The sequence below is a fragment of the Salmo salar genome, chromosome 03 (assembly GCF_965601325.2).
Source record: "Salmo salar chromosome 03, fSalSal1, whole genome shotgun sequence".
Classification (NCBI taxonomy): domain Eukaryota; kingdom Metazoa; phylum Chordata; class Actinopteri; order Salmoniformes; family Salmonidae; genus Salmo; species Salmo salar.
In genome coordinates, this window is record NC_138293.1 from 16,224,204 (window position 1) to 16,249,123 (window position 24,920).

Sequence of the window (24,920 nt, forward strand, 5' to 3'; positions counted from 1 at the left end):
AAATGTACCCAATCCAGAAACAGTGGATAGATGGCCGCATTCAAGCAAAATTGAAAGCGCGAACCACAGCATTTAACCATGGCAAGGTGACTATGGCCGAATACAATCAAACAGGCAAAACAATCAAAGTGGAGTTGCAATTTAACGGCTCAGACACGAGACATATGTGGCAGGGTCTACAGACAATCATGGACTAGGGAAAACCAGCCACGTCGTGGACACTGATGTCTTGCTTCCTTCTTTGCCCACTTTGAGGACAACCCGGTGTCACCGATGTGGCCCACTACCAAGGACTTTGGGCTCTTCTTCTCCGTGACCAATGTGAGGAAGACATTTAAGGGTGTTAACCCTCGCAGGGCTGTCGGCCCAGACGGCATCCCTAGCCGTGTCCTCAGAGCATGCGCAGACCAGCTGTCTGGAGTGTTTGCGGACATATTAAATCTCTCCCTATCCCAGTCTGTTGTCCCCACTTGCTTCAAGATGTCCACCGTTGTTCCTGTACCCAAGAAAGCAAAGGTAACTGAACTAAATTACTATCGCCCCATAGCACTCACTTCTGTCATCATGAAGTGCTTTGAGAGGCTAGTTAAGGATCATATCACCTCTACGTTACCTGACACCCTAGACCCACTTCAATTTGCTTACCGCCCCAATAGATCCACAGACGATGCAATAGCCATGGCACTGCACACTGCCCTATCCCATCTGGACAAGAGGAATACCTATGTAAGAATGCTGTTCATTGACTATAGTGCAGCATTCAACACCACAGACAACACCTCCACTTCGCTGATTGTCAACACAGAAGGCCCACAAGGGTGCGTGCTCAGCCCCCTCCTGTACTCCCTGTTCACCCATGACTGCGCGGCCACGCACACCTCCAACTCAATCATCAAGTTTGCAGACGACACAACGGTAGTAGGCCTGATTACCAACACTGACAAGACAGCCTACAGGGAGGAGGTAAGGGCCCTGGGAGAGTGGTGCCAGGAAAATAACCTCTCACTCAACGTTAACAAAACAAAGGAGTTGATCGTGGACTTCAGGAAACAGCAGAGGGAGCACACCCCTATCCATATCGACGGGACCGCAGTTGAGAAGGTGGAAAGCTTCAAGTTCCTCAGCGTACACATTACTGACGATCTGGAATGGTCCACCCACACAGACAGTGTGGTGAAGAAGGCACAACAGCGCCTCTTCAACCTCAGGAGGCTGAAGAAATTTGTCTTGGCCACTACAACTCTCAAATTTTTACAGTTGCGCAATTGAGAGCATCCTGTCAGGCTGTATCACCGCCTGGTACGGCAACTGCACTGCCTGCAACCGCAGGGCTCTCCAGAGGGTGGTGCGGTCTGCACAACGCATCACCGGGGGCAAACTACCTCCCCTCCAGGACACCTACAGCACCTGATGTTACAGGAAGGCCAAAAAGATCATCAAGGACATCAACCACCCGACCCACAGCCTGTTCACCCCGCTATCATCCAGAAGGCAAGGTCAGTACAGGTACATCAAAGCTGGGACTGAGAGACTGAAAAATAGCTTCAATCTCAAGGCCATCAGACTGTTAAATAGCCATCACTGGCCGGCTTCCACCCGGTTACACAACACTGCACCTCAGAGGCTCCTGCCGTATATACATAGACTTGGAATCACTGGCCACTTTAATAATGGAACACTAGTCACTTTAATACTGTTTACATTTTGTTTACATACTGCTTTACTCATCTCATATGTATATACTTTATTCTACTCTACTGTATTTTAGTCAATGCCACTCTTAATTCCATTCTTTTACTTTCAGATTTGTGTGTATTGTTGTGAATCATTTTAAGATACTACTGCACTGTTGGAGCTAGAAACACAAGCATTTCGCTACACCTGCAATAACATCTGCTGATTATGTATATGTGACCAATAAAATGTTATTTTATTTATATATTTTTTAGCTGGTGTCAACATTTTGTCTGACATGCCAAAAATGCAGCCGTGTTGACTTTATTTAAAACTTCGCAGCCACCGGAGTTTGACAAATGATTACAGTTTGCATTGATTTGTGGATCATATCAACCCCACAAGTGATCAAAGTTCTTCACTCACTCCCCTGAGGGAGAGTGGCTAGCGCGAGGGCTGAGGGGGTAAAAATAAGGTGTTTTGACTGCAGCCAAAGTTGGAAAAATTAGCGACTTTCTTGTTTTTTTACTTGTGCTGTTTATTTTTCCAGCCTACATCAGCCTAAGACAGTTTCCCTGTCTCTAAACACCTTAGTTTGTGATTAATTCGGTTGCAGGTCACCAACTCTTGCCTCTGTTTTTAAAGGGAAGAAAGCTTGAAGCACTGGGAAGTCAACTGGTTGTCTCGGTGAGAAGAACTTGACAAAACGCTGATTTGTCCCCTCAAAGGCCTGTCCCGCATTCTCCATTACAGGTTTCAGAGCCATCATCCTCCCCATGGCACCAGTGACAGAAAATGTACCCCTCCCCCATGTTTTTCCTGTGACCCCAAGAAAAGCCTTTTTCTTTTGCATGTGAAGCTTCAAGAAAAAGACCCTAGCATAACCCCAACCCTGTAACTTTACCAGTTGGACTTTAATTTCTCCCTACCTCACGGTTCCTATAATGTACAGTGCATGGCATCCTTTGTTTGACCTTAATTTCACCCTGTCTGGTCTACCTTTTTTCGTTGCGTTCTTTGATTTGATGTCGGTCTGCAGGTTGTTGAAGTGTTTTTTCACAGACACTGATCAACTGTCTTGATTTATGATTAAATGCAAATGTGTAAAGTGCACAGTAGACATTAGTACCATAGTAGTCATGTTGGATTTAACCTAAATATTGTATACACACTAAATCGTAGCAATTTTGTTTAACCTTTTCACTGATTATGTTAATGTATTAAAAAAATGTAAGACCAGAGCCTAAACCAATATCTGGATTTAACCTCAATTTCATCGTTTTTGCCCCATTATAGACATGGAGAAGACATGATTGTGACACCATTTGCACAGGTTAGTTTTGGAAATATTCTGTCCTGTTTTTTTCAGCTGAACAAATGGTTAATGAATTGGCCTGGTATGGACTAGTGGTGTAGGCTACTGCCTCTGGAGCACATGTACAATGTATCGCTGCCAGCATGGGTTAGAATCTATCCCACTGCTTTTAAGCACGCTCTGGTTTGCCAAGCCAAATTCTCCCTGTAATTTGGAATGTGACCTCTAATCTGCCCAGTGGTTATGTAACTTCACCTTCATTATGCACACCAACACAACAAGGAAATAAATAACGTAACTGAACACTGACTGATTCTGAGTAATGTTAGGCTTAAAAAAAAGAGAACTACAAAAGGTTGTTGTCAGTGAAGTCACAGCTGTCACTATGGGTGCCAGTGACACTAGTAGACGGCCACCAGAACAGCCTTTGGCATGCGGCTGGCACATTGCGGCAGCCAGGCCCGTGACGGAGGACGTGCTTCACAACCGCACTCACTTTACTAAACAAGCGAGGAATCCAACATGGCGTTCCTCGATACGGCTGTTGACTGATAAGAAACCCACCACGGCCGGGAAACCAGATACGGTCTTTTTTAACGTGCCGACTCATGATTTAGATTGGTGCCCAGACTCTGACATGTGTGACGTATGGGAGGGTGGGGGCTAGCGAGGGGGCACACTCTTCATCAGCCTATAATTATGATGGCTCAGGGGCACTGCTAGTGCTTGGTTATTTTGTAAAGTGTTGAAAATGAACTATTGCAAGTCACTATTTAACACTAACGCCTCGATCACACTGACAGCGTCAACGCATTTTGGTACACCAGAAGTACATACATTTCCAATGGAACGCTGCGTTTGACTTGCAGCATTACGTTGCAGAGGCAGTTGTAGTGCGTTTTGTGTGGTACATACGTTGGATTTATCGAACGTATGCATCAAACTGTATGTGTAGACGGCTTGACAGAAACGGTAACAGAAGGTGAATGTTGAACTTTTGTTGCACACATATCCAGATGATGCTGCGTACCATTTTGCGCAACAACACTGTCGGTGTGATCAAGGCGTAAGAGAGTTTAAATGTATTCCATTGCAGTGTATGCTTAGCCCTTTTGTGGTGTAAAATGTTCAATTGTAACACTTCACGGAGTATGCATATAATATCTTCTAAATGTTTTTATTCATACATGAAGTACCTCGACTATCACAATGAGGTAGTAGAGAGGATGTACAGTACCAGGCAAAAGTTTGGACACACGTACTCATTCAAGGGTTTTTCTTTATTTTTACTATTTTCTACAATGTAGAATAATAGTGAAGACATCAAAACGATGAAATAACACATATGAAATCATGTAGTAACCAAAAAAGTGTTAAACAAATCTAAATATATTTTAGATTTTAGATTCCTCAAAGTAGCCACCCTTTGCCTTGATGACAGCTTTGCACACTCTTGGCATTCTCTCAACCAGCTTCACCTGGAATGCTTTTCCAACAGTCTTGAAGGAGTTCCCACATATGCTGAGCACTTGTTGGCTGCTTTTCCTTCACTCTGTGGTACAACTCATCCCAAACCATCTCATTTGGGTTGAGGTCGAGTGATTGTGGAGGCCAGGTCATCTGATGCAGCACTCCATCACTCTCCTTCTTGGTCAAATAGCCCTTACACAGCTTGGAGGTGTGTTGGGTCATTGTCCTGTTGAAAAACAAATGATAGTCCCACTATGCGCAAACCAGATGGGATGGCATATCGCTGCAGAATGCTGTGGTAGCCATGCTGGTTAATTGTGTCTAGAATACTAAATAAATCACAGACAGTGTCACCAGCAAAGCACCCCCACACCATCCCACCTCCTCTTCCATGCTTCACGGTGGGAACATGCGGCGATCATTCATTCACTGAAAAGACACGTCAGTTGGAACCAAAAATATCAAATCTGGACTCATCAGACCAAAAGACAGATTTACACCGGTCTAATTTCCATTGCTCATGTTTCTTGGCCCAAGCAAGTCTCTTCTTATTATTGGTGTCCTTTAGTAGTGATTTCTTTATAGCAATTTGACCATGAAGGCCTGATTCACGCAGTCTCCTCTGAACAGTTGATGTTGAGATGTGTCTGTTACTTGAACTCTGTGAAGCATTAATTTGGGCTGCAATTTCTGAGGCTGGTAACTCTAATGAACTTATCCTCTGCAGCAGAGGTAACTCTGGGTCTTCCTTTCCTGTTGCGGTCCTCATGAGAACCAGTTTCATCATAGCACTTGACGGTTTTTGTGACTGCACTTGAATAATTTTTTTACGTTTTTTAAATGTTCCGGATTGACTGACCGTCATTTCTCTTTGCTTATTTGAGCTGTTCTTGCCATAATATGGACATGGTCTTTTATTAAATAGGGCTATCTTCTGTGTACCACCCCTACCTTGTCACAACACAACTGATTGGCTCAAACGCATTAAGAAGGAAAGAAATTCCACAAATTAACTTTTAACAAGGCACACCTGTTAATTTAAATGCATTCCAGGTGACTACCTCATGAATCTGGTTGAGAGAATGCCAAGTGTGTGCAACACTATCATCAAGGCAAAGGGTAGCTACTTTGAGGTATCTCAAATACAAAATATATTTTGATTTGTTTAACAATTTTTGGTTACTACATGATTCCATATGTGTTATTTCATAGTTGTGATGTCTTCACTATTATTCTACAATGTAGAAAACAGTAAAAATAAAGAAAACCCTTGAATGAGTAGGTGTGTCCAAACTTTTGCCTGGTACTGTATATTAATCTTGTCCGTTCTTGTAGGTACTTGCCAGTTTGAGGACGGTAAGAAGCAACTTCGGCGTTTTGACCCATCAGCAAGATCGTCAACCCAGCAAGTAAGTTCAGTCTACAAATCAAATCAAATCAAACTTTATTTGTCACATGCGCCGAATACAATGTAGACCTAGTGTAGACCTTACTGTGAAATGCTTACTTACAAGCCCTTAACCAACAGTGCAGTTCAAGAAGAGTTAAGAAAATATTTACCAAATAAACTAAAGTTTTAAAAAAATGATAGAGTAACACAATAACATAACAATAACGAGGCTATATACAGGGGGTGTCGGTTCCGAGTCAGTGTGCAGGGGTACAGGTTAGTTGAGGTAATTTGTGCATGTAGGTGGGGATGAAGTGACTATGCATAGATAATAAATAGCGAGTAGCAGCAGTGTACAAAACAAATGGGTGGGGGTCAATGTAACAGTCCATTTGATTAATTGCTGGCTTGGGGGTAGAAGCTGTTAAGGAGCCTCTTGGTCCTAGACTTGGCGCTCCGGTACCGCTTGCCGTGCGGCAGCAGAGAAAACAGTTTGTGACTTGGGTGACTGGAGTCTCTGACAATTTTATGGGCTTTCCTCTGACACCGCCTATTATATAGGTCCTGGATGGCAGGAAACTTGGCCCCAGTGATGTACTGGGCCGTTCGCATTACCCTCTGTAGCGCCTTACGGTCAGATGCCGAGCAGTTGCCATACCAGGCGGTGATGCAACCGGTCAGGATGCTCTCAATTGTGCAGCTGCAGAAGTTTTTGAGGATCTGGGGACCCATGCCAAATCTTTTCAGTCTCCTGAGGGGGAAAAGGTTTTGTCTTGCACTCTTCACGACTGTCTTGGTGTGTTTGGACCATGATAGTTCGTTGGTGATGTCTACACCAAGGAACTTGAAACTCTCGATCCGCTCCACTACAGCCCCGTTGATGTTAATGGGGGCGTGCTCGGTCCTCCTTTTCCTGTAGTCCACGATCAGCTCCTTTGTCTTGCTCACATTGAGTGAGAGGTTGTTGTCCTGGCACCACACTGCCAGTTCTCTGACCTCCTCCTTATAGGCTGTCTCATTGTTGTAGGTAATCAGGCCTACCACTGTTGTGTCATCAGCAAAGTTAATGATAGTATTATAGTCGTGTTTGGCCACACACCCCTGAGGGGCCCCTGTGTTGAGGATCAGCGTGGCAGACGTGTTGTTCCCTACCCTTACCACCTGGGGGGGGCCTGTCAGGAAGTCCAGGATCCAGTTGCAGAGGGAGGTGTTTAGTCCCAGGGTCCTTAGCTTAGTGATGAGCTTCATGGGCACTATGGTGTTGAACGCTGAGCTGTAGTCGATGAACAGCATTCTCACATAGGTTTTCCTTTTGTCCAGGTGGGAAAGGGCAGTGTGGAGCGCGATTGAGATTGCATCATCTGTGGATTTGTTGGGGCGGTATGTGAATTGGAGTGGGTCTAGGGTATCGGGGAGGATGCTGTTGATGTGAGCCATGACCAGCCTTTCAAAGAACTTCATGGCTACTGATGTGAGTGCTACGGGGCGGTAATCATTTAGGCTAGTTACCTTCGCTTCCTTGGGCACAGGGACTATGGTGGTCTGCTTGAAACATGTAGGTATTACAGACTCAGTCAGGTAGAGGTTGAAAATGTCAGTGAAGACACTTGCAAGTAGCTCCGCGCATGCTTTGAGTACACGTCCTGGTAATCCATCTTGCCCCGCGGCTTTGTGAATGTTGACCTGTTTAAAGGTCTTGCTCACATCGGCTACCGAGAGCGTTATCACACAGTCGTCCAGAACAGCTGGTGCTCTCATGCATGCGTCAGTGTTGCTTGCCTCGAAGCGAGCATAAAAGGCATTTAGCTCATCTGGTAGGTTCGCGTCACTGGGCAGCTCTTTGTAGTCCATAATAGTTTTCAAGCCCTGCCACATCCGACGAGCATCAGAGCTGGTGCAGTAGGATTCAATATAATCCTGTGTTGACGCTTTGCTTGTTTGAGGTTCGTCTGAGGGCATAGCGGAATTTCTTATTAGCATCTGGATTAGTGTCCCGCTCCTTGAAAGCAGCAGCTCTAGCCTTTAGCTCGATACGGATGTTGCCTGTAATCCATGGCTTCTGGTTGGGATATGTACATACAGTCACTGTGGGGACGAAGTCGTCGATGCACTTATTGATGAAGCCGATGACTGAGGTTGTATACTCCTCATTGCCATTGGATGAATCCCGGAACATATTCCAGTCTGTGCTAGCAAAACAGTCCTGTAACTTAGCATCCGCGTCATCTGACCACTGTATTAAGTAGGTCACTGGTACTTCCTGCTTTAGTTTTTGATTGTAAGCAGGAATCAGGATGATAGAATTATGGTCAGATTTTCCAAATGGATGGTGGGGGAGAGCTTTGTCTGCATCTCTGTGTGTGGAGTAAAGGAGATCTTGAGTTTTTTTTCCTCTGGTTGCACATGACATGCTGGTAAAAATTTGGTAAAACTGATTTAAGTTTGCCTGCATCAAAGTCCCCGGCCACTAGGAGCGGCGCTTCTGGGTGAGCATTTTCTTGTTTGATAAGGCCTTATAGAGTTGGTTGAGTGCGGTCTTAGTGCTAGCATCGGTCTGTGGTGCTAAATAGACGGCTACAAAAAATATAGATGAGACCTCTCTTGGTAGATAGTGTGGTCCACAGCTTATCATAAGGTACTCTATCTCAGGCAAGCGATACCTCGAGACTGCTTCAACAATAAACATTGCGCACCAGCTGTTATTGACAAAAAGACACACACCCCCACTCCTCGTCTTACCAGACGTAGCATCTCTGTTCTGCCGGTGCATGGAAAATCCCTCCAGCTCTATATTATCCATGTCGTCAATTCAGCCACGACTCTGTGAAACATAAGATATTATAGTTCTTAATGTTCCATTGGTAGGATAATCGTAATTGTAGGTCATTCATTTTATTTTCCAATGATTGCATGTTAGCAAGTAGGACGGAAGGCAGTCGGAGTTTACTCGCTCGCCTACGGATTCTCAGAAGGCAACACGATCTGCGTCCTCTTTTCCTCCGTCTTTTCTTCATGCAAATGACGGGGATTTGAGCCTGTTCCCGGAAGAGCAGTATATCCTTCTCGTCGGACTCGTTAAAGGAAAAAGCTTCTTCCAGTTCGTGGTGAGTAATCACTGTTCTGATGTCCAGAAGTTATTTTCGGTCATAAGAGACGATAGCAGCAACATTATGTACAAAATAAGTAAAAAAATAAGTTACAAACATCGCAAAAAAACTAACAAAATAGCACAGTTGGTCAGGAACATGTAAAACGTCAGCCATCCTCTTCGGCGCCTCTTAAACCCAAACCCACGTGCCCCCTGTTGATTCTAATGATGACGTGAACAATACATAGACACAGTACATAGATATCAACTTTACTCAAAACTGGGATGTCTGTGTGTCCACAGGAGAATTGGCAGTAATCCACCGTCCATGTTAAATACAAGCTTAGCAGGTGAGTCTTTGAAAAGGTTTTGCCTGGTTGAGTTCTACACTCCATAAAAAATACAGACATTTCATTCAGCCATTTAGCAATTAGGGTAAGATTAGGATTAGATTCAATCTGATATTAAACCAAACTGATGATTTAACATTTACCCATTGATATAAACAGCAAAGGGGACATTGAGATTGAATCATTGATTCTTGAATGAATGTTGAAGGTTAAAAGAAGGTTAAATCACGTGCTCATCTCGTTGTGTGTTGTCCTTGTGTGGGTGTGACAGAGGAGCCGTTTCAGCAGCTGGCCGTGGAGACTCTGGACGAGCTGGACTGGTGTCTGGAGCAGCTGGATACTCTGAAGACACGCCACTCCGTCAGTGAGATGGCCTCCAACAAGGTACACACATACACACACACACTCATAACCCAGGGAGCTTTCATTACTTACTTGTACCCTCGACTTTAATGGTAAGGCTGAAGCTACTAATGTCTTACATCAGTATTTGGTTCGGGTTTGAGTTAATTCACTATGATGGACTTAAACGAGGTACAATACAAAAGCACAAAGCTCACCATTGAGTCAGCGCCATCTTGGCTTTATGAAGATTTGTCATGAATGACTGCGAATTAGAACCCTGTATGGATCAAGACTTGGCCAAATTAATCTACAGGGAATTTTTATCAAATTTTCTGTAGCTGCACAATATCTATTAAGACTCTCTTTCAGACTTTGATTGAATCTAATTTCCTTATTGTTTAGCCAAAATAAGGGACCTTTCCCCTCTCCATTAAAACAAAAGGGATATTATTATTTCACTCTTACGTCAAAGTAAGCAATAAATTAAAAAAATATGTATATATTTTGGCCAATGCACTTTTGGTGGCCTCCCAAATTAATAAGAGCCCACTAAGCCAGCGACCATGTCACTCTGCAAATGCATTTTGTGCTGATCCTGATTGGACAAATGTGAAAGGCCACTAATACAATGAATTCCATCAGAGTTTAGGAAATGTGAATGAAATCGCCAATGCCTTCTGACGTTTGGAGTTCGTTCCATGAATCAAATCAAATCCAACCAAATGTTATTTGTCACATTTTATATATTTATTTTACTTTTATTTCACCTTTATTTAATCAGGTAGGCAAGTTGAGAACAAGTTCGCATTTACAATTGCGACCTGGCCAAGATAAAGCAAAGCAGTTCGAAACATACAACAACACAGAGTTACACATGGAGTAAAACAAACATACAGTCAATAATACAGTAGAAAAATAAGTCTATATACAATGTGAGCAAATGAGGTGCGATAAGGGAGGTAAAGGCAAAAAAGGCCATGGTGGCAAGTAAATACAATATAGCAAGTAAAACACTGGAATGGTTGATTTGTAGTGGAAGAAAGTGCAAAGTAGAAATAGAAATAATGGGGTGCAAAGGAGCAAAATAAATAAATAAATAAATACAGTAGGGGAAGAGGTAGTTCTTTGGGCTAAATTATAGATGGGCTATGTACAGGTGCAGTGATCTGTGAGCTGCTCTGACAGCTGGTGCTTAAAGCTAGTGAGGGAGATAAGTGTTTCCAGTTTCAGAGATTTTTGTAGTTCGTTCCAGTCATTGGCAGCAGAGAACTGGAAGCAGAGACGGCCAAAGGAGGATGCGCCGAATACAGGTGTAGACCTTACAGTGAAATACTTACTTACAAGCCCTTAACGAACAATGCAGTTTTAAGAAAAATAAGTGTTAAGTAAAAAATGTATAACTAAAAAATTCAAATAACACATAATTAAAGAGCAGCAGTAAAATAACAGTAGCGAGGCTATGTACAGGGGGTACCGGTACAGAGTCAATGTGAGGGGGCACAGGTTAGTCGAGGTAATTGAGGTAATATGTACATGTAGGTAGAGTTAAAGTGACTATGCATAGATAATAAACAGAGAGCAGCAGCGTAAAAGGGGAGGGGACAATGCAAATAGTCTGGGTAGCCATTTGATTAGCTGTTCAGGAGTCTTATGGCTTGGGGGTAGAAGCTGTTTAGAAGCCATTTGGACCTAGACTTGGTGCTCCGGTCCCGCTTGCCATGCGGTAGCAGAGAGAAAAGTCTATGACTAGGGTGGCTGGAGTCTTTGAGAGTTTTTAGGGCCTTCCTCTGACACCGACTGGTATAGAGGTCCTGGATGGCAGGAAGCTTGGCCCCAGTGATGTGCTGGCCCGTCCGCACTACCCTCTGTAGTGCCTTGCGGTCGGAGGCCGAGCAGTTGCCATACCAGGGTGTGATGCAACCAGTCAGGATGCTCTCGATGGTGCAGCTGTAGAACTTTTTGAGGATCTGAGGACCCATGCCAAATCTATAGGCTTTGTCGTGCACTCTTCACGACTGTCTTGGTGTGTTTGAACATCGATAGTTTGTTGGTGATATGGACATGGGGGCGTGCTCGGTCCTCCTTTTCCTGTAGTCCACAATCATCTCCTTTGTCTTGATCACATTGAGGGAGTGGTTGTTATCCTGGCACCACACGGCCAGGTCTCTGACTTCCTCCCTATAGGCTGTCTCATCGTTGTCTGTGATCAGGCCTACCTGAATGAATGGGATGGTCGGTATGCATCAGTAGACACACACCCCCAACTCCCAGTATTTCATGTGCAGAAAAAATGTGAAGAACAGAGTTGGAGCTGTGGATAAAATGCCATCCCCCTCCATCCATCCATCCTCATCCCTCTCCTCTCCTCTCCTTCCTTCTCCAAACTGGAGTTTATAGCTTGTGTGATTCCATGATTAGCCTCCCCACGCAAGAGCCATGTGCACTGGGTACACACACCCACACACATACCCACCACACACAGACTCTCCCTGGATACCCGCCACACACAGGCTCTCCCTGGATACCCACCACACACAGGCTCTCCCTGGATACCCGCCACACACAGGCTCTCCCTGGATACTCGCCACACACAGGCTCTCCCTGGATACCCGCCACACACAGGCTCTCTCTGGATACCCACCACACACAGGCTCTCCCTGGATACCCAACACACACAGGCTCTCCCTGGATACCCACCACACACAGGCTCTCCCTGGATACCCACCACACACAGGCTCTCCCTGGATACCCAACACACACAGGCTATCCCTGGATACCCACCACACACAGGCTCTCCCTGGATACCCGCCACACACAGGCTCTCCCTGGATACCCACCACACACAGGCTCTCCCTGGATACCCGCCACACACAGGCTCTCCCTGGATACCCACCACACACAGGCTCTCCCTGGATACCCACCACACACAGGCTCTCCCTGGATACCCACCACACACAGGCTCTCCCTGGATACCCGCCACACACAGGCTCTCCCTGGATACTCGCCACACACATACATGCCAGGCACACATGTGGTGGTGCGTTTCATGTGCTGCACCCCCACATTGCTGCCGATCGTCAATGAAAAGGGAGTCAGTGGGGAGGAATCATCCATGCTGGCACTTGATTTTTCCCATCAAACTTTTATGTTCGTCTTTCTAAACATTTCACTCTTTGTCGTTGCTCTTTGTGTGGTTTATCTGACCAACTTTGCATATTTACCATCTTCACTACATTGTATCGTATGGGAAAATATAATGTGCAATGGATTTTTCTGAAATTCTCTCCTTCTATAATGTATTTTCTATTCTGCTTTCTTCAATCGTTTGTGTGATTTACATTCATAAAAGGATAATGATATGTTGCCTATCATGCCAAATCATCCTATCGTCCCCTTTCTTCTCTTTCCTCATAGCTCAAATCTACAGATACTTGTTTCATCGTCATTCATGTAATTTAAAGCAACACATTCATGTGTTCACATAAATTGTATTTTTATGTGGCTAAACCAGCTAAGCTTGTAATTTAACAATTTTATTCGTATTTACAGATGACATACAAGTTTGATATTAAGGCACAAGTTCACATGTTCGAGAAGGCATTTCTGCCAAAAAACGCATTTTGATGAAAAAGTATTTTTTACGTTCAAAAGGCTGTGCTGTGAAGTCGTGACTTACGACATACACCTAGTATCCTGAATCGGATCACATACAGTATATGAATGAAATACCTCAGCCATTCAAGGCATAAGATTTCCTCATCATCTTTAACCTGGTGCACATGGTGAAGCCTCGAACACAACCAGCCCCTGTCTACTCTCCCCCCACCGTGGGCCAATCAGATCCATTTCCCTGTCCCAGCCTCTGATACAGCAGGCTGCTAATTTGTTCCTTCCTTTAGGCATACAGTATGGGGGGGTGGTAGTTGGGAGTAGCGTGTGCTGCTCTCCTCTGTTTACACGCGGAGCAGCAGGCAGAATAGTGCTGCTGAGGGAGAGAGGAGAGTAAGCGGCAGGAGTCGCTTCTCTGCCATGCTCCCCACACCCTGCATCCTCAGCCTGGCTTCCACACTTCTTCCATCAAGGCAATCCTCTTACTTGCCCATTCCCGCTAGAGTGTGTGGATAAACCTTCCCAGTGCACTGTGTGTGTAGACTGTCTGCTTGCAGTGGAATTAAGGAGCTCAGACAAGCAGGACAGGAGCACAGGACAGGAGCACAGCCCAGTACAGCAGCTACAGGAAGGACCCTGCTTTTTTTCCCGCCCCATGCAATATTTAGTGCTGAAATGCCCGAAGTCAATGACTTGTTCTCTGTGTCGAGGATGTACCTTCAGGTAAGACGGGATGGGATGGGATACACGTGTTGCTTGGTGAATGAATGTGTAGTACAGGTGTCCATCCTTGTTTGCAGAGTTCTTTGCAATTAGTTGGGAAGTGATGCTGTTTTTGCAGCATGTGTGTCTGGGTGTGTGTGTCAGGAGTGCTTGTGCATGTGTGTATGAGTGAGTCCATAACGTGTATGTGCAGGTACGTGTGTGCAAGAAGTATGTGTGAACATATGTACAGTACATGCAGCATTCACAGTGTGTGTCTTTTTCTGTGTGTACATGCTCGGTTGGCATCTTCAGAGCAGACTTTTGGTGTTTCAGAGGGGGGGGGGGGGATGTATTATCCTTGTGTATGATGATTATACAGTATAATCACTGGTGCAGCACACCCTCCTGCAGCTTTGGGGAGCCAGGCTCAGCCAATCAGAATGAGTTTTTGAAGAAGCCAGATGTGGAGGTCCTGGGCTGGTGTGGTTGCATGTGGTAGTATGGCCAGTTGGGCGTACTGCCAAATTCTCTAAAACAACGTTGGAGGCGGCTTATGGTAGAGAAATGAACATTCAATTATCTGGCAACAGCTCTGGTGGTAATTCCTGCAGTCAGCAGCCCTCAGAATTTGAGACATCTGTGGCATTGTGTTGTGTGATAAAACTACACATTTCTACACATTGGCCTTTTAATGCCCCCAACACAAGGTGCACCTGTGTAATGATCATGCTATTTAATCAGCTTCTTGACATGCCACATCTGGTAGTTGGATGGATTATCTTGGCAAAGGAGAAATTCTCACTAACAGGGATGTAAACACATTTGTGCAGAAAATATTAGAGAAATACGCTTTTTGTGCGTATGGAACAGTTCTGGGATCTTTTATTTGAGCTCATGAAACATGGGGCCAACACTTTACATGTTGTGTTTATATTGTTCTTCAGTATATTTATAATTTTAATACATTTATACATTCCAGAGTCCCCCTGGAGGTTGGGCCCCCCAGATAGCACATGATCACGTCATAAGTCATGAAAGAAATGTTTAGCATTACATGAAATTAGCTCCGAAATTATTGAAAGTCTGGACAATCCTTGTCCAGCAGGGAAACTTTTTTTAGTATAAAAAAAAAAGATTTTGTTCCATTACTTGTGGTAAAAATTTACATTTAGGGGAATATTTTGTTAACTGGTTAGATTTGGTCAAATTGTTTATGTCAAAATGAATCAGGAATGAGCAGGGTAAGCTATACCATAAGGACTCCTTATTCATGTCCTCATTACATGTAGTGCTACAAGATCGCTCATGGTCTGTAAAGTTCTCTACTTTTGTTAGATTTTAAACAATCATTATTGGAATCACCACGGTCACAAGCATAAACTGTCCGCTCCATCTATCTGATAGATTAAGATGGAATATGAATGTTGGTTAAAATATGTTACATTTAACTAGGTTTCACAGTCATAAAGCAACTGAGGAAAAACTAAAATGCTACTGTATTTACCACTTGAATAAAGAAGAAAAATTATATTTTTGTAAACTCTATAGACATCAATTCTGTCAGATTATTGTCTAACATCAACTCCATCAGAGTACTGAAAGATTTGATAAAATGGTTATGTTTTTAGTGGGAATTTTCAAATGAATAATTTTCCATATTTTACAAATGTTTGTATTGAACTTTTATTTTTAGAGGCCAAAATGTCTGTTTTGAGTATCTGTTGTCAACTCCGTCAGTGGGTTGTCAACACCATCACTGATGGAGTCTATATTATTTTGTCAATATCTTAAAAAATATTTGAATCAGTGTCCTATAGCATATGCTTAAACAATTGAAGTATTTGCTGTGTTAGACTTAAGGGATAATGTTTGAGATATAAATGTTTTATGTTCTAAATCTAGAAAGACATGGCAAAATGTTAACGAAATTAGCACAAGAGCTTTTAATAGTGCATTAAAAGAAAACTTTTGTTAATATTAAAAAAAATATTTGTCCAGTCTTTAAAGAATTGCTGAGCTCTAAAACGTTTAACATTTGAGTCATTTAGCGGACGCTCTTATCCAGAGAGAGTTATAGTTAGTTGCATTCATCTTAAGAAAGCTAGCTGGGACAACCCCATATGCATCACAGTCATAGTAAGCACATTTTTCCTCAATGAAGAAGTTACCAGACACACACATGCAAACTACCAAATGTCTCACAGTGTAGATGTGCCTGTCATGTGTATGTCCACAGTCTACAGTAGAGACTATATTGTGACAGTCTGAGTGATGCAGTGTGTTGTTGTTCGTCTCCCCAGTTCAAGAGGATGCTGAACAGAGAGCTCACTCAGCTATCAGAGACCAGCAGATCAGGGAACCAGGTGTCAGAGTTCATCTCCAGCACCTTCCTAGGTACGTCTTTCTCTCCACCCCCTTTCACTGTCTGACTGTCTTAGTAGAGACATCTACCGTATGTACTGTAATGTGAATCTAATAGTTACTAATGTATACTTATTGTATAGTTACTGTTATGTTCCCCAGCACGAAAATCAAAAATTGTCGCTCAAACAGAAAGGGGAACTCACAAAGGGTCACTGACAACAACCAAAACGAAACAGGCAGGGTTTAAGGAGGGGTTCTGAAAGACCCTCATGGGGGAGTCCACTGAAACCCAAACCAAACTTAGACAGGAAGCAAACCAAAAAGTGGGGCAAAACGAAAACAGGGCAGATAAGATAAAGGATTGTTTGTCTGGAAATCAAATAGGGCGAGCCAACTAAAGGTGTTAACTCTCCACATCTCTCAAGACCATCGGAGCACTGGGCCAGCCACTCTTAAATAGCACCTGGGCCAGCACAGGTGAAACACCTTCCCCCCCAACGAGATGACCAACCAACACAGGTGTAGTACATACTGACTAACGAGGTGACACCAATCGGTGCGCCCCACGTGCTAACGTCCAACCTCGAAATATAAATTGAAAAACCAAAGCCTGTAACATTACATGTGATTACGCCAAGACAATACGAATCCAGGCAACTACATGATATCTGTGCAACTTCAACTCAGTGTAAAGTGTAACCAGCCCTGGTTTCAATAGACAACTCTTCTGAACTCTATTATTATTGCTGTGGAATAACTGTGGAATAACTGTGCACCGCAGAAAAGCAACATGACATGGAGATCATGTCTCCACACATCAAGGAGAAGAAGGAGAAAACGGACAAGAAGAAGCGTCCCATGTCCCAGATCGTGGGGGTGAAGAAGCCCAGAATCATCCCCAGTGTGGCCCCCTCCAGCATCCCCCGCTTCGGGGTCGCTTCCACTCAGGAGGGCCTTCTCGCCAAGGTAGTCTACACAACCCTTCTTTTTCTGACGATTTAACTAATAGAAAATACCTCACTTTTAGGGTTCTGTTCTGCCACAAGTTCTGTCACTCTTAGGATTGAATAGTCCCTAGCACGTTTTGGAGTTAAAGGATCTGCAGTTTTTTTCTAACAATTTTTTTTCCATCTGGCAGCAGTTGGAAGATATAAACCGATGGGGTGTGGATATTTTCAAAATATCTGAATATTCTGGGAATCGTCCGCTGACGGTGGCGATTTATTCAATTTTCCAGGTATGTCATCCTCATGTTTCCAAACGAGTCCTCTTCTAAATGGGCCCTCTTACATGGCTAAACAATTTACAAAGTCACAAATAAAAAATTATGAAAATCATATATGTATTCCATATAGGAGCGAGAGCTTCTGAAGTCATTCAAGATCCCTGCAGACACCTTCATCACCTTCATGATGACCCTGGAGGACCACTACCACCACGATGTGGCCTACCACAACAACATCCACGCTGCAGACGTGGTCCAGTCCACCCATGTCCTCCTCTCTACTCCCGCCCTGGAGGTATGACAACTTTTTAGCTAAAAACACTAATATATATATATACATTTTATTTTTTTACTACACATTTCAAATGTTACATGTCATTTTTTTGTTGTTGACAATACTGTTTTGTGTTTAGTTTAGTTGTTTACTGTTAGAAAATTTAAAGTATATCACAATGCATTGTAATGTTCAAAACTGTACACCTTCTGTAGGGCTATACACTACATCGTATAACTTCAAAATTATGGACATTAGAAAAAAGGTGTTTTGAAAATTGGGGCAGACATGTGTCCCACCTATCCCATATTGTTGTTGCGCCTATACACAAGTCCCATACACATTCTCACACACATACTGTACAGCAGTGGTGACCAACCCGTTCTGAGTGAAGATCACTTTCTGAGTCAAAAAGCAAGCCCAGATTGACCACTCAGATTTTTTTTAACAGGACTTAAAAAAAATGGAAGCTAAAGCAACATTAACCTATTGAAAACAGCACTGTAGCAATGAGGTTTGTGCAGTAGGCAATAGGCCCAATACATTATTACCACATATTGTCTTTGCTTGAATTGCCCTGCCAATGCATTGTTGTTCGAAACATAAAAAAATATATCAAAATTTGAGGTAGGTTATATGATCATACCGGTAATAGATCAGTTGCACACCGGTAATAACTGATCAGTAGATGTTGTTGTATTACTTGTGAGGCAAAGCTGAGTGAGCATACTGTATGTTTAAAAATGTACTGGGCTGATTGTGCCTGCATCTGATGGTCAGTCTCAGCAGAGGGAGAGAGCAAGATACTGAGGCTCTGCCTATCAGCATCCTGCCTATCTGCCTATCAGCATCTCCCTTTCCTCCATTGACACTGACCAAAAAGTGACACCGTCTTCCAGCTGATGGTGAAACTCGAGTCGCACCGCATTATTTCTGCCTCATGCACAAATTCAGGTTGTTACTCCTATGAACAGAGAAAGTGAAATATTTCTCGATATTAAAAAAGACCCAATCTGCTAATAATAATGCAAGCCTATCAATACACTTTCCTAGTCATTCATTACAGCGGCAGTGTTGGTTGTAGCGTGAGTGGAAGTTTGAAGAGTGCGCATTTTAATAGCCTCTAAAAGTGTTGAATAAAAAGTGTTGACAGTGCTGAGTAAGAACTTAAACATGAACTCACTCATAAAAATAGCAGCTCTTTGCTGTATTCTTTGACATTCTCTCTCTGGTCATGATTTTAAACGTTTTGAAATATCACAGTATCAACATTGCTGCTGCTTTCTTTTCCGCCTGGTACGTTACTGTAGACAGGGTAATCTGAGCCATCCGATTGGCCAGCGGTAAACCTATAGTGCACTTGATTTGCTCTCCAGGCCCACCGGGAAGGCAGAGTTTGTACCTTCAGACACATTAAATGGTTAAAAATGGGAACATTTCACCTACCTGACGTGCAGGGCAGCTGAATCTCGTGCACCTATGGCCAACAGCGCAAGACAAAATAAAGGAATGCAAGGCTTTATCATTGGTTTTTTTACAGACATGTTTTCCGATCGACTAGAAATGCCATGGAGATTGCCCAGTCGATCGACCGGTTGGTAACCCCTGCTGTACAGTATTTACCTGCATTAACATCCCTGTGTTCCTCCAATCTCTACAGGCGGTGTTCACTGACTTGGAGATCCTAGCTGCTCTGTTTGCCAGTGCTATACATGATGTGGACCACCCGGGGGTGTCTAACCAGTTCCTCATCAACACCAGTGAGTTCACATATCCCCCTGGGCACTAGGCACAGAGATGTTTCAAATCTTGGAATCCTTTGTGATTGTGTGTCCACATTAAATCGTCTCATTGGCCGCATATGTCCCACACGCCGCCAGTTTGAGACCCCTGCTGTAGAATGTGTGTTTGCACTGTTCCTCTCCTGTGTGTCCGTCCAGACTCCGAGCTGGCCCTGATGTACAACGACGTGTCGGTCCTGGAAAACCACCATCTGGCCGTGGGCTTCAAGCTGCTGCAGGAGGACAACTGTGACATCTTCCAGAACCTCAGCAAGAAACAGAGGCAGTCCCTACGCAAGATGGTCATAGACATGGTGTTAGCCACAGACATGTCCAAACACATGAACCTGCTGGCTGACCTGAAGACTATGGTGGAGACCAAGAAGGTGACCAGTCTAGGAGTACTTCTACTAGACAACTATGGAGATCGTATCCAGGTAAGACTCACAGAATGATCAAATTAACTCTCTTAAAAGGGATTCATATTCAGCATAACCAATGTGAATTAGATGATGATATGGCCGTTTGGCTGACACTGTCATCCAAAGCTTCTTACAATTAACACATTAATTCAGTGTATGTGGCATATTTAGGTATTGAACCCAAAACACTTGTTTTGACTGACAGCACCCTGCTCCAGCCAACTGAACCATTGGGATCGTATTATTGTCAATATGATTGTATGGTCATTTAATTTCCTTGATGCTCAATAAGAAGTGTTTTTGGTTTCTCCAGGTCCTCCAGAACATGGTTCACTGTGCTGACCTCAGTAACCCCACCAAGCCCCTGGAGGTCTACCGCCAGTGGACTGACCGCATCATGGTGGAGTTCTTCACCCAGGGGGACAGGGAGAGGGACAAGGGCATGGAGATCAGCCCCATGTGTGACAAACACAACGCCTCCATCGAGAAGAACCAGGTACAGTTATTATACACACAGGCACTGAGACACATACAGTACAGTATACACACACTATGTTCACATGCAGAAGAGAGACACACACACAATTACAATTATAATAGTTAGGTATATTCTTACATTTGTCCTATTTCACACATGTACAAGTGTGCATTATACACTTATGTGAATTGGAAATGTGTTTTTTGCATATCCCACTCCCCCTGAGACAGACCACATCGACAGATTCTTCACCTGCTCTACACACACACAGTCTGGGCTAAAAAGTCTGCTTCTTTTACTAATATGCCAATGACTATAATCATTTTCCTCTACAGGTGGGCTTCATAGACTACATCGTCCACCCTCTGTGGGAGACGTGGGCAGACCTGGTCCACCCTGATGCCCAGGACATCCTAGACACGCTGGAGGACAATCGCGAGTGGTACCAGAGCATGATCCCCCACAGCCCCTCGCCCACACCCGAGGCCCAGGACAAGACGGGCCTGCCTGGGGGAGCCATGGGGGCCGGAGGGGGTGGAGGTGGATCCTCCACAGGAGATAAGTTCCAGTTTGAGCTGACCCTAGAGGAGGAGGAGGGCGAGTCTGACACAGAGAGCCCTCCGGCAGAGGAGGAGGGGTACAGTAGCACTGGGATGGAGCCTTCTAGGACTGACCCGGACAGCAGACTCCATTCCATGTCTGCCACTGCTCACGCACACACACAAGTACTCTCCAAAATGGCTACCTCTGTCCTCAATCTTGGTGGCAGGACTTTGTCCACAGACTCTGACCCAGAAAGGGAGGCCACCGAAGACAGAGAACATGACCAAGAAGGTAACGCCGGTGTGAGGCGCTTCAGGCTAGGTACATAACATCAGTGCAATGTTCTTTCTTTTTATTTTTTTTAATTTTTTTAATTTCTGCGCCTCTACCCTGAACCCTTCAACCCCCATCTCTGGCTTACTTGGACTGAATGGCAGGACAAAGCTGGGGTAAAGAATGTAGAGGGGGTGCGTTCAGGAAGTCTGCACTTACACAGCAGTCACCTCGTACTGGAGAAAGGAGAGCCCCACTGTTCCTTCTTGTTTGGTTGCAGAGAACAGGAAACCGTGTTTTTGAGCTGATCTTTTGTGTTTTACCGATACGTCTCTGAGTTGGACGTGTCGCCGTATTCAGCTTATGTTTCTCAGAGACACTGAGAAAACCAACCTTCCTGTTTTGCCAGTCAAGCCAAGGTCTACGACAAAAGAGCAAGGAATTTTGTGGAACACGTCTTCCTTTTGACTACTTATGACCGCTAGAAACAATTGACGAAGCGACGAACTTAGTAACAACAAACACCACAAAGGCTTTTGAGACATTATGCCAAACAGATTAATAAACATGGACTTGGCCAATAGCTACATTTGCCTGCCTTTTCAACTGTTGGTCATTTTTTCTTTAATTTAAGTCCTTTTAAACTAGTGCAGAAAGTGGTTTAAACCGGTAAACTGCAGACTTACCAAATATGTGCTACAAAGGACAAAGTACAGAGCAGGACGTCAAAATTGAGATTGTTTCAATGTAGCACAATACTTTTTGGGTACCTTGTTGTAACAGCTACTCTGTGCATCGCTAGGGGTCTCTCATCAGCCACACTCTTAACAACTGGTTTAGGGTCAGTTCTTCCTCCCACAGTCCTAACCTGAACTGTTATGTGTAAACCAACAAAACCAACCCTGAGCCAGTCGTTATAGTGGCATATAAGTAACCCAAAGCTATGCGGTGTGCATCTGGCACCTCCCAGTGTTGAATATCAGAATTAAAGTCTGAACATGTACTGCAATTCAAGGCATTCAAAATGCCCATACCTACAGTAAATTGACTATAGGTATGTTAAATGGATTGGTTTTAGCTGTGTTGCTGTTGTAGGCAGGGGTATCCAAAACAAGCACTTCAGTTAAGATTCACCACTTGTCTGTATGATTTTATTTGATTTCGTTTTTTTTCTATTTGGAGTCCCTCAAAGTGTATACATACGGCTTTATACTGTAATTGTGTGTATCCTTAACCTTTTTATGGCATCAGTTTGCCTCCACTTTTAGCACTTTACAATTTTACTCACAGCCAATCCCCATCCTGCTTGGAATGGCTTGAGCCAATCCATAAACACATTGGAGGCAGGTGACTGAGAATTCTTGTTTGCCACTGGCAACATGGTAGCCAACACTTACATACCCTAGCACATTACGATAACTAGTTGCTTTGAGGGAACCTGGATAAAGTAAAGTTAACCGTTTGACAGTACAGTAGGGCTGTGGGATTTTTTTTTACATTTACATTTTAGTCATTTAACAGATGCTCTTATCGAGAGCGACTTACGACTTGAGTGCATACATTTTCATACTGGTCCCCGTGGGAATCGAACTCACAACCCTGGCGTTGCAAGTGCCATGCTCTACCAAATGAGTCAAACAATGTCCTTTCAAGTCGATTATTGTTGTTACAGTAAAGGTCTCAAGTTTCCTACTTACTTCAGGTACCATCATCTGGTCACACTGTCAACCAGTTGAACTAGTAAAAAAAAGATACATTGGTAGCGTTTACATATGTTATCACAGTTTGTGAAGCGCATGGTGTAATATTTGCCAAACTATTTCAGAAATGTATGAAAGATGTGCCGCTCAAGGCAATTGTAACTGTAAAAAAAAAAGATTGTTGGCCATAGACCAGTTTTCTGTGATGAAATTTTCCCACCCTTTTCCTTTTGTCATTGGTCAATATTCTGCTCTTCACAGGGACATCACCAATGACAGTACAAGTGCCAAGCAAGCATGACACAACTCGTACTGTAATTTCCATTTTGCCCCTGGCTAATTTCCATCAATGACTAATGTTGATCATGTCGCCCTCCCTGTGTACCCTTTCTGCCCCATAGGTTTTCTGTTTTAGAACAATAATCCACTGACAACTGCACCTTTCTTAATGTTTGAATGGTTGGACATTTAGATTCATTGAATTTGTAAAGAAACCAAAGCACTTTGTATAGTAATTTTTACAAGTCTGTGCTTAAAGTACAGTCGAGTGTGATGTAACTCTGTTGACTAATCCACATTAGTATTCCGTATTCTGGTATTATGTGGCTTGATTATTACAATTGATGCATAGCACAGGCTGGACCACTGAAGCTAAATTGGGGGACTTGTGCTATGGAATTAAAATGTTTTTGTATCTATAATATGTTTTGAAAGATGCATGACATTGGCTGCAAGATTCATAAGGAGAGTATTCAAGTATCTAAAATAAGCTCATCTGTGAACGAAACAGAAACTTTTGAACCTACACCGTGGAGTAAATTGATGTTGTGTTTTTACGAAAGATCCAGAAATGTGACTTTCTGGAGCCTTATATTTGCGTAAGTTTTCTTTCCTCATAGATTGTATACTAGATATGGTGGGGAGACACCAGTGCCATGCACACAGTAGTTAAGGAGCACAAACAGTTCAGAACTCAAGCAAGCCTTTCTGTCTTTCTCAGCTGTCATGAAAAATGTCTTCACCAGCCATTGTTATGACAGTATTTTCACGAGGATTCAGTTATACTCTCTGTCTACCATTGATTGTTTTGTATATTTTCCTCACAATGCTTTGTGTACAGTTTATTTATTATTTCAATATATGTCCGGAAATTAAGAACTATAGACTTTGTCGGAGGCTAAGTATTTATTTGTATCTACCTTCCTAGCTTTGGGAGAAGAAACGGGACAGATTTCAACTACAGTGCTCAACCATGGAGGCCAGTGGGAGGAGCTATAGAAGGACGGGCTCATTGTAATGGCTGGAATGGAATTAATGGAACAGAGTAAAACATGTGGTTTCCATATGTTTGATGTGTTTAATACCGTTCCATTTATTCCATTCCAGCCATTACAATGAGACGTCCTCCCATAGATCTTGCCACCAGCCTCCTCTGGCACTCAACCAAATGTTTTTGTTTCCTTATGTCTGCTATAAAAGAAAGCAAAAATAATCCAACTTTCCGGTTTCCTTTCAGTCGGTCACTCGGTATAACATACTATGTAGGGTCAACGACCAATCCTATTCACCTGAAGCAAATTGAAATCACTCCCAACGGGCCAATGGATGCCGAGCCTGCCCTCGGATGCCCCGCCTTCCTGACTATAATACTGAGGCTCGCATACATTTCCTAAATTTTTGCATTTTCTAAAAGCAAACTACTTTCTGCTCTGCTTGTGTAGCTAATACTTCCTTGCTTATGTAGGATTTGTGTTTGCTTAACACCCATTACTTTCTGCTCTGCTTGTGTAGCTAGTGCTCTGTTGCTTGAGTAAGATGGCCAGTGGAAGGAGGAAGTTCAAAAAGGCTAACCAGCCGAGTTTGAACCTCCGACCATGACCTAGGGCATGTGGTTTCACAATAAAATATTAAGAA

At 43.5% G+C, this 24,920-nt stretch overlaps 2 protein-coding genes across 2 annotated transcripts in view; both read left to right on the forward strand.

The window, feature by feature from the left end:
• The window catches only part of LOC145877477 (3',5'-cyclic-AMP phosphodiesterase 4D-like), a 74,687-nt gene extending 65,032 nt beyond the window's left edge, over nt 1-9,655 (forward strand). The window contains exons 3-6 of the mRNA XM_082973058.1: nt 2,971-3,007; nt 5,795-5,868; nt 9,241-9,303; nt 9,559-9,655. Of these exons, the coding sequence (XP_082829184.1) occupies nt 2,971-3,007; nt 5,795-5,868; nt 9,241-9,303; nt 9,559-9,655 (271 nt within the window). The remainder of the gene's footprint in view (nt 1-2,970; nt 3,008-5,794; nt 5,869-9,240; nt 9,304-9,558) is intronic.
• LOC106599012 (3',5'-cyclic-AMP phosphodiesterase 4D) lies at nt 9,555-24,503 on the forward strand. The gene is made up of 9 exons (XM_045714546.2): nt 9,555-9,671; nt 16,247-16,340; nt 17,092-17,276; nt 17,449-17,547; nt 17,666-17,830; nt 19,470-19,569; nt 19,750-20,027; nt 20,326-20,508; nt 20,826-24,503. Exons 1-9 carry the CDS (start codon nt 9,657-9,659, stop codon nt 21,360-21,362), a joined length of 1,656 nt encoding a protein of 551 aa, XP_045570502.2. The 5' UTR covers nt 9,555-9,656; the 3' UTR covers nt 21,363-24,503.
• Nucleotides 24,504-24,920: the final 417 nt, after the last annotated feature.

What these genes read in the sequence shown, in the direction of transcription:
- LOC106599012 (XM_045714546.2), top strand. An exon ending in CCAGTTCCTCATCAACACCA is followed by an intron (nt 19,570 to 19,749) that starts GTGAGTTCACAT and finishes GTGTCCGTCCAG; the next exon opens with ACTCCGAGCTGGCCCTGATG. An exon ending in CCTCCATCGAGAAGAACCAG is followed by an intron (nt 20,509 to 20,825) that starts GTACAGTTATTA and finishes TTTCCTCTACAG; the next exon opens with GTGGGCTTCATAGACTACAT.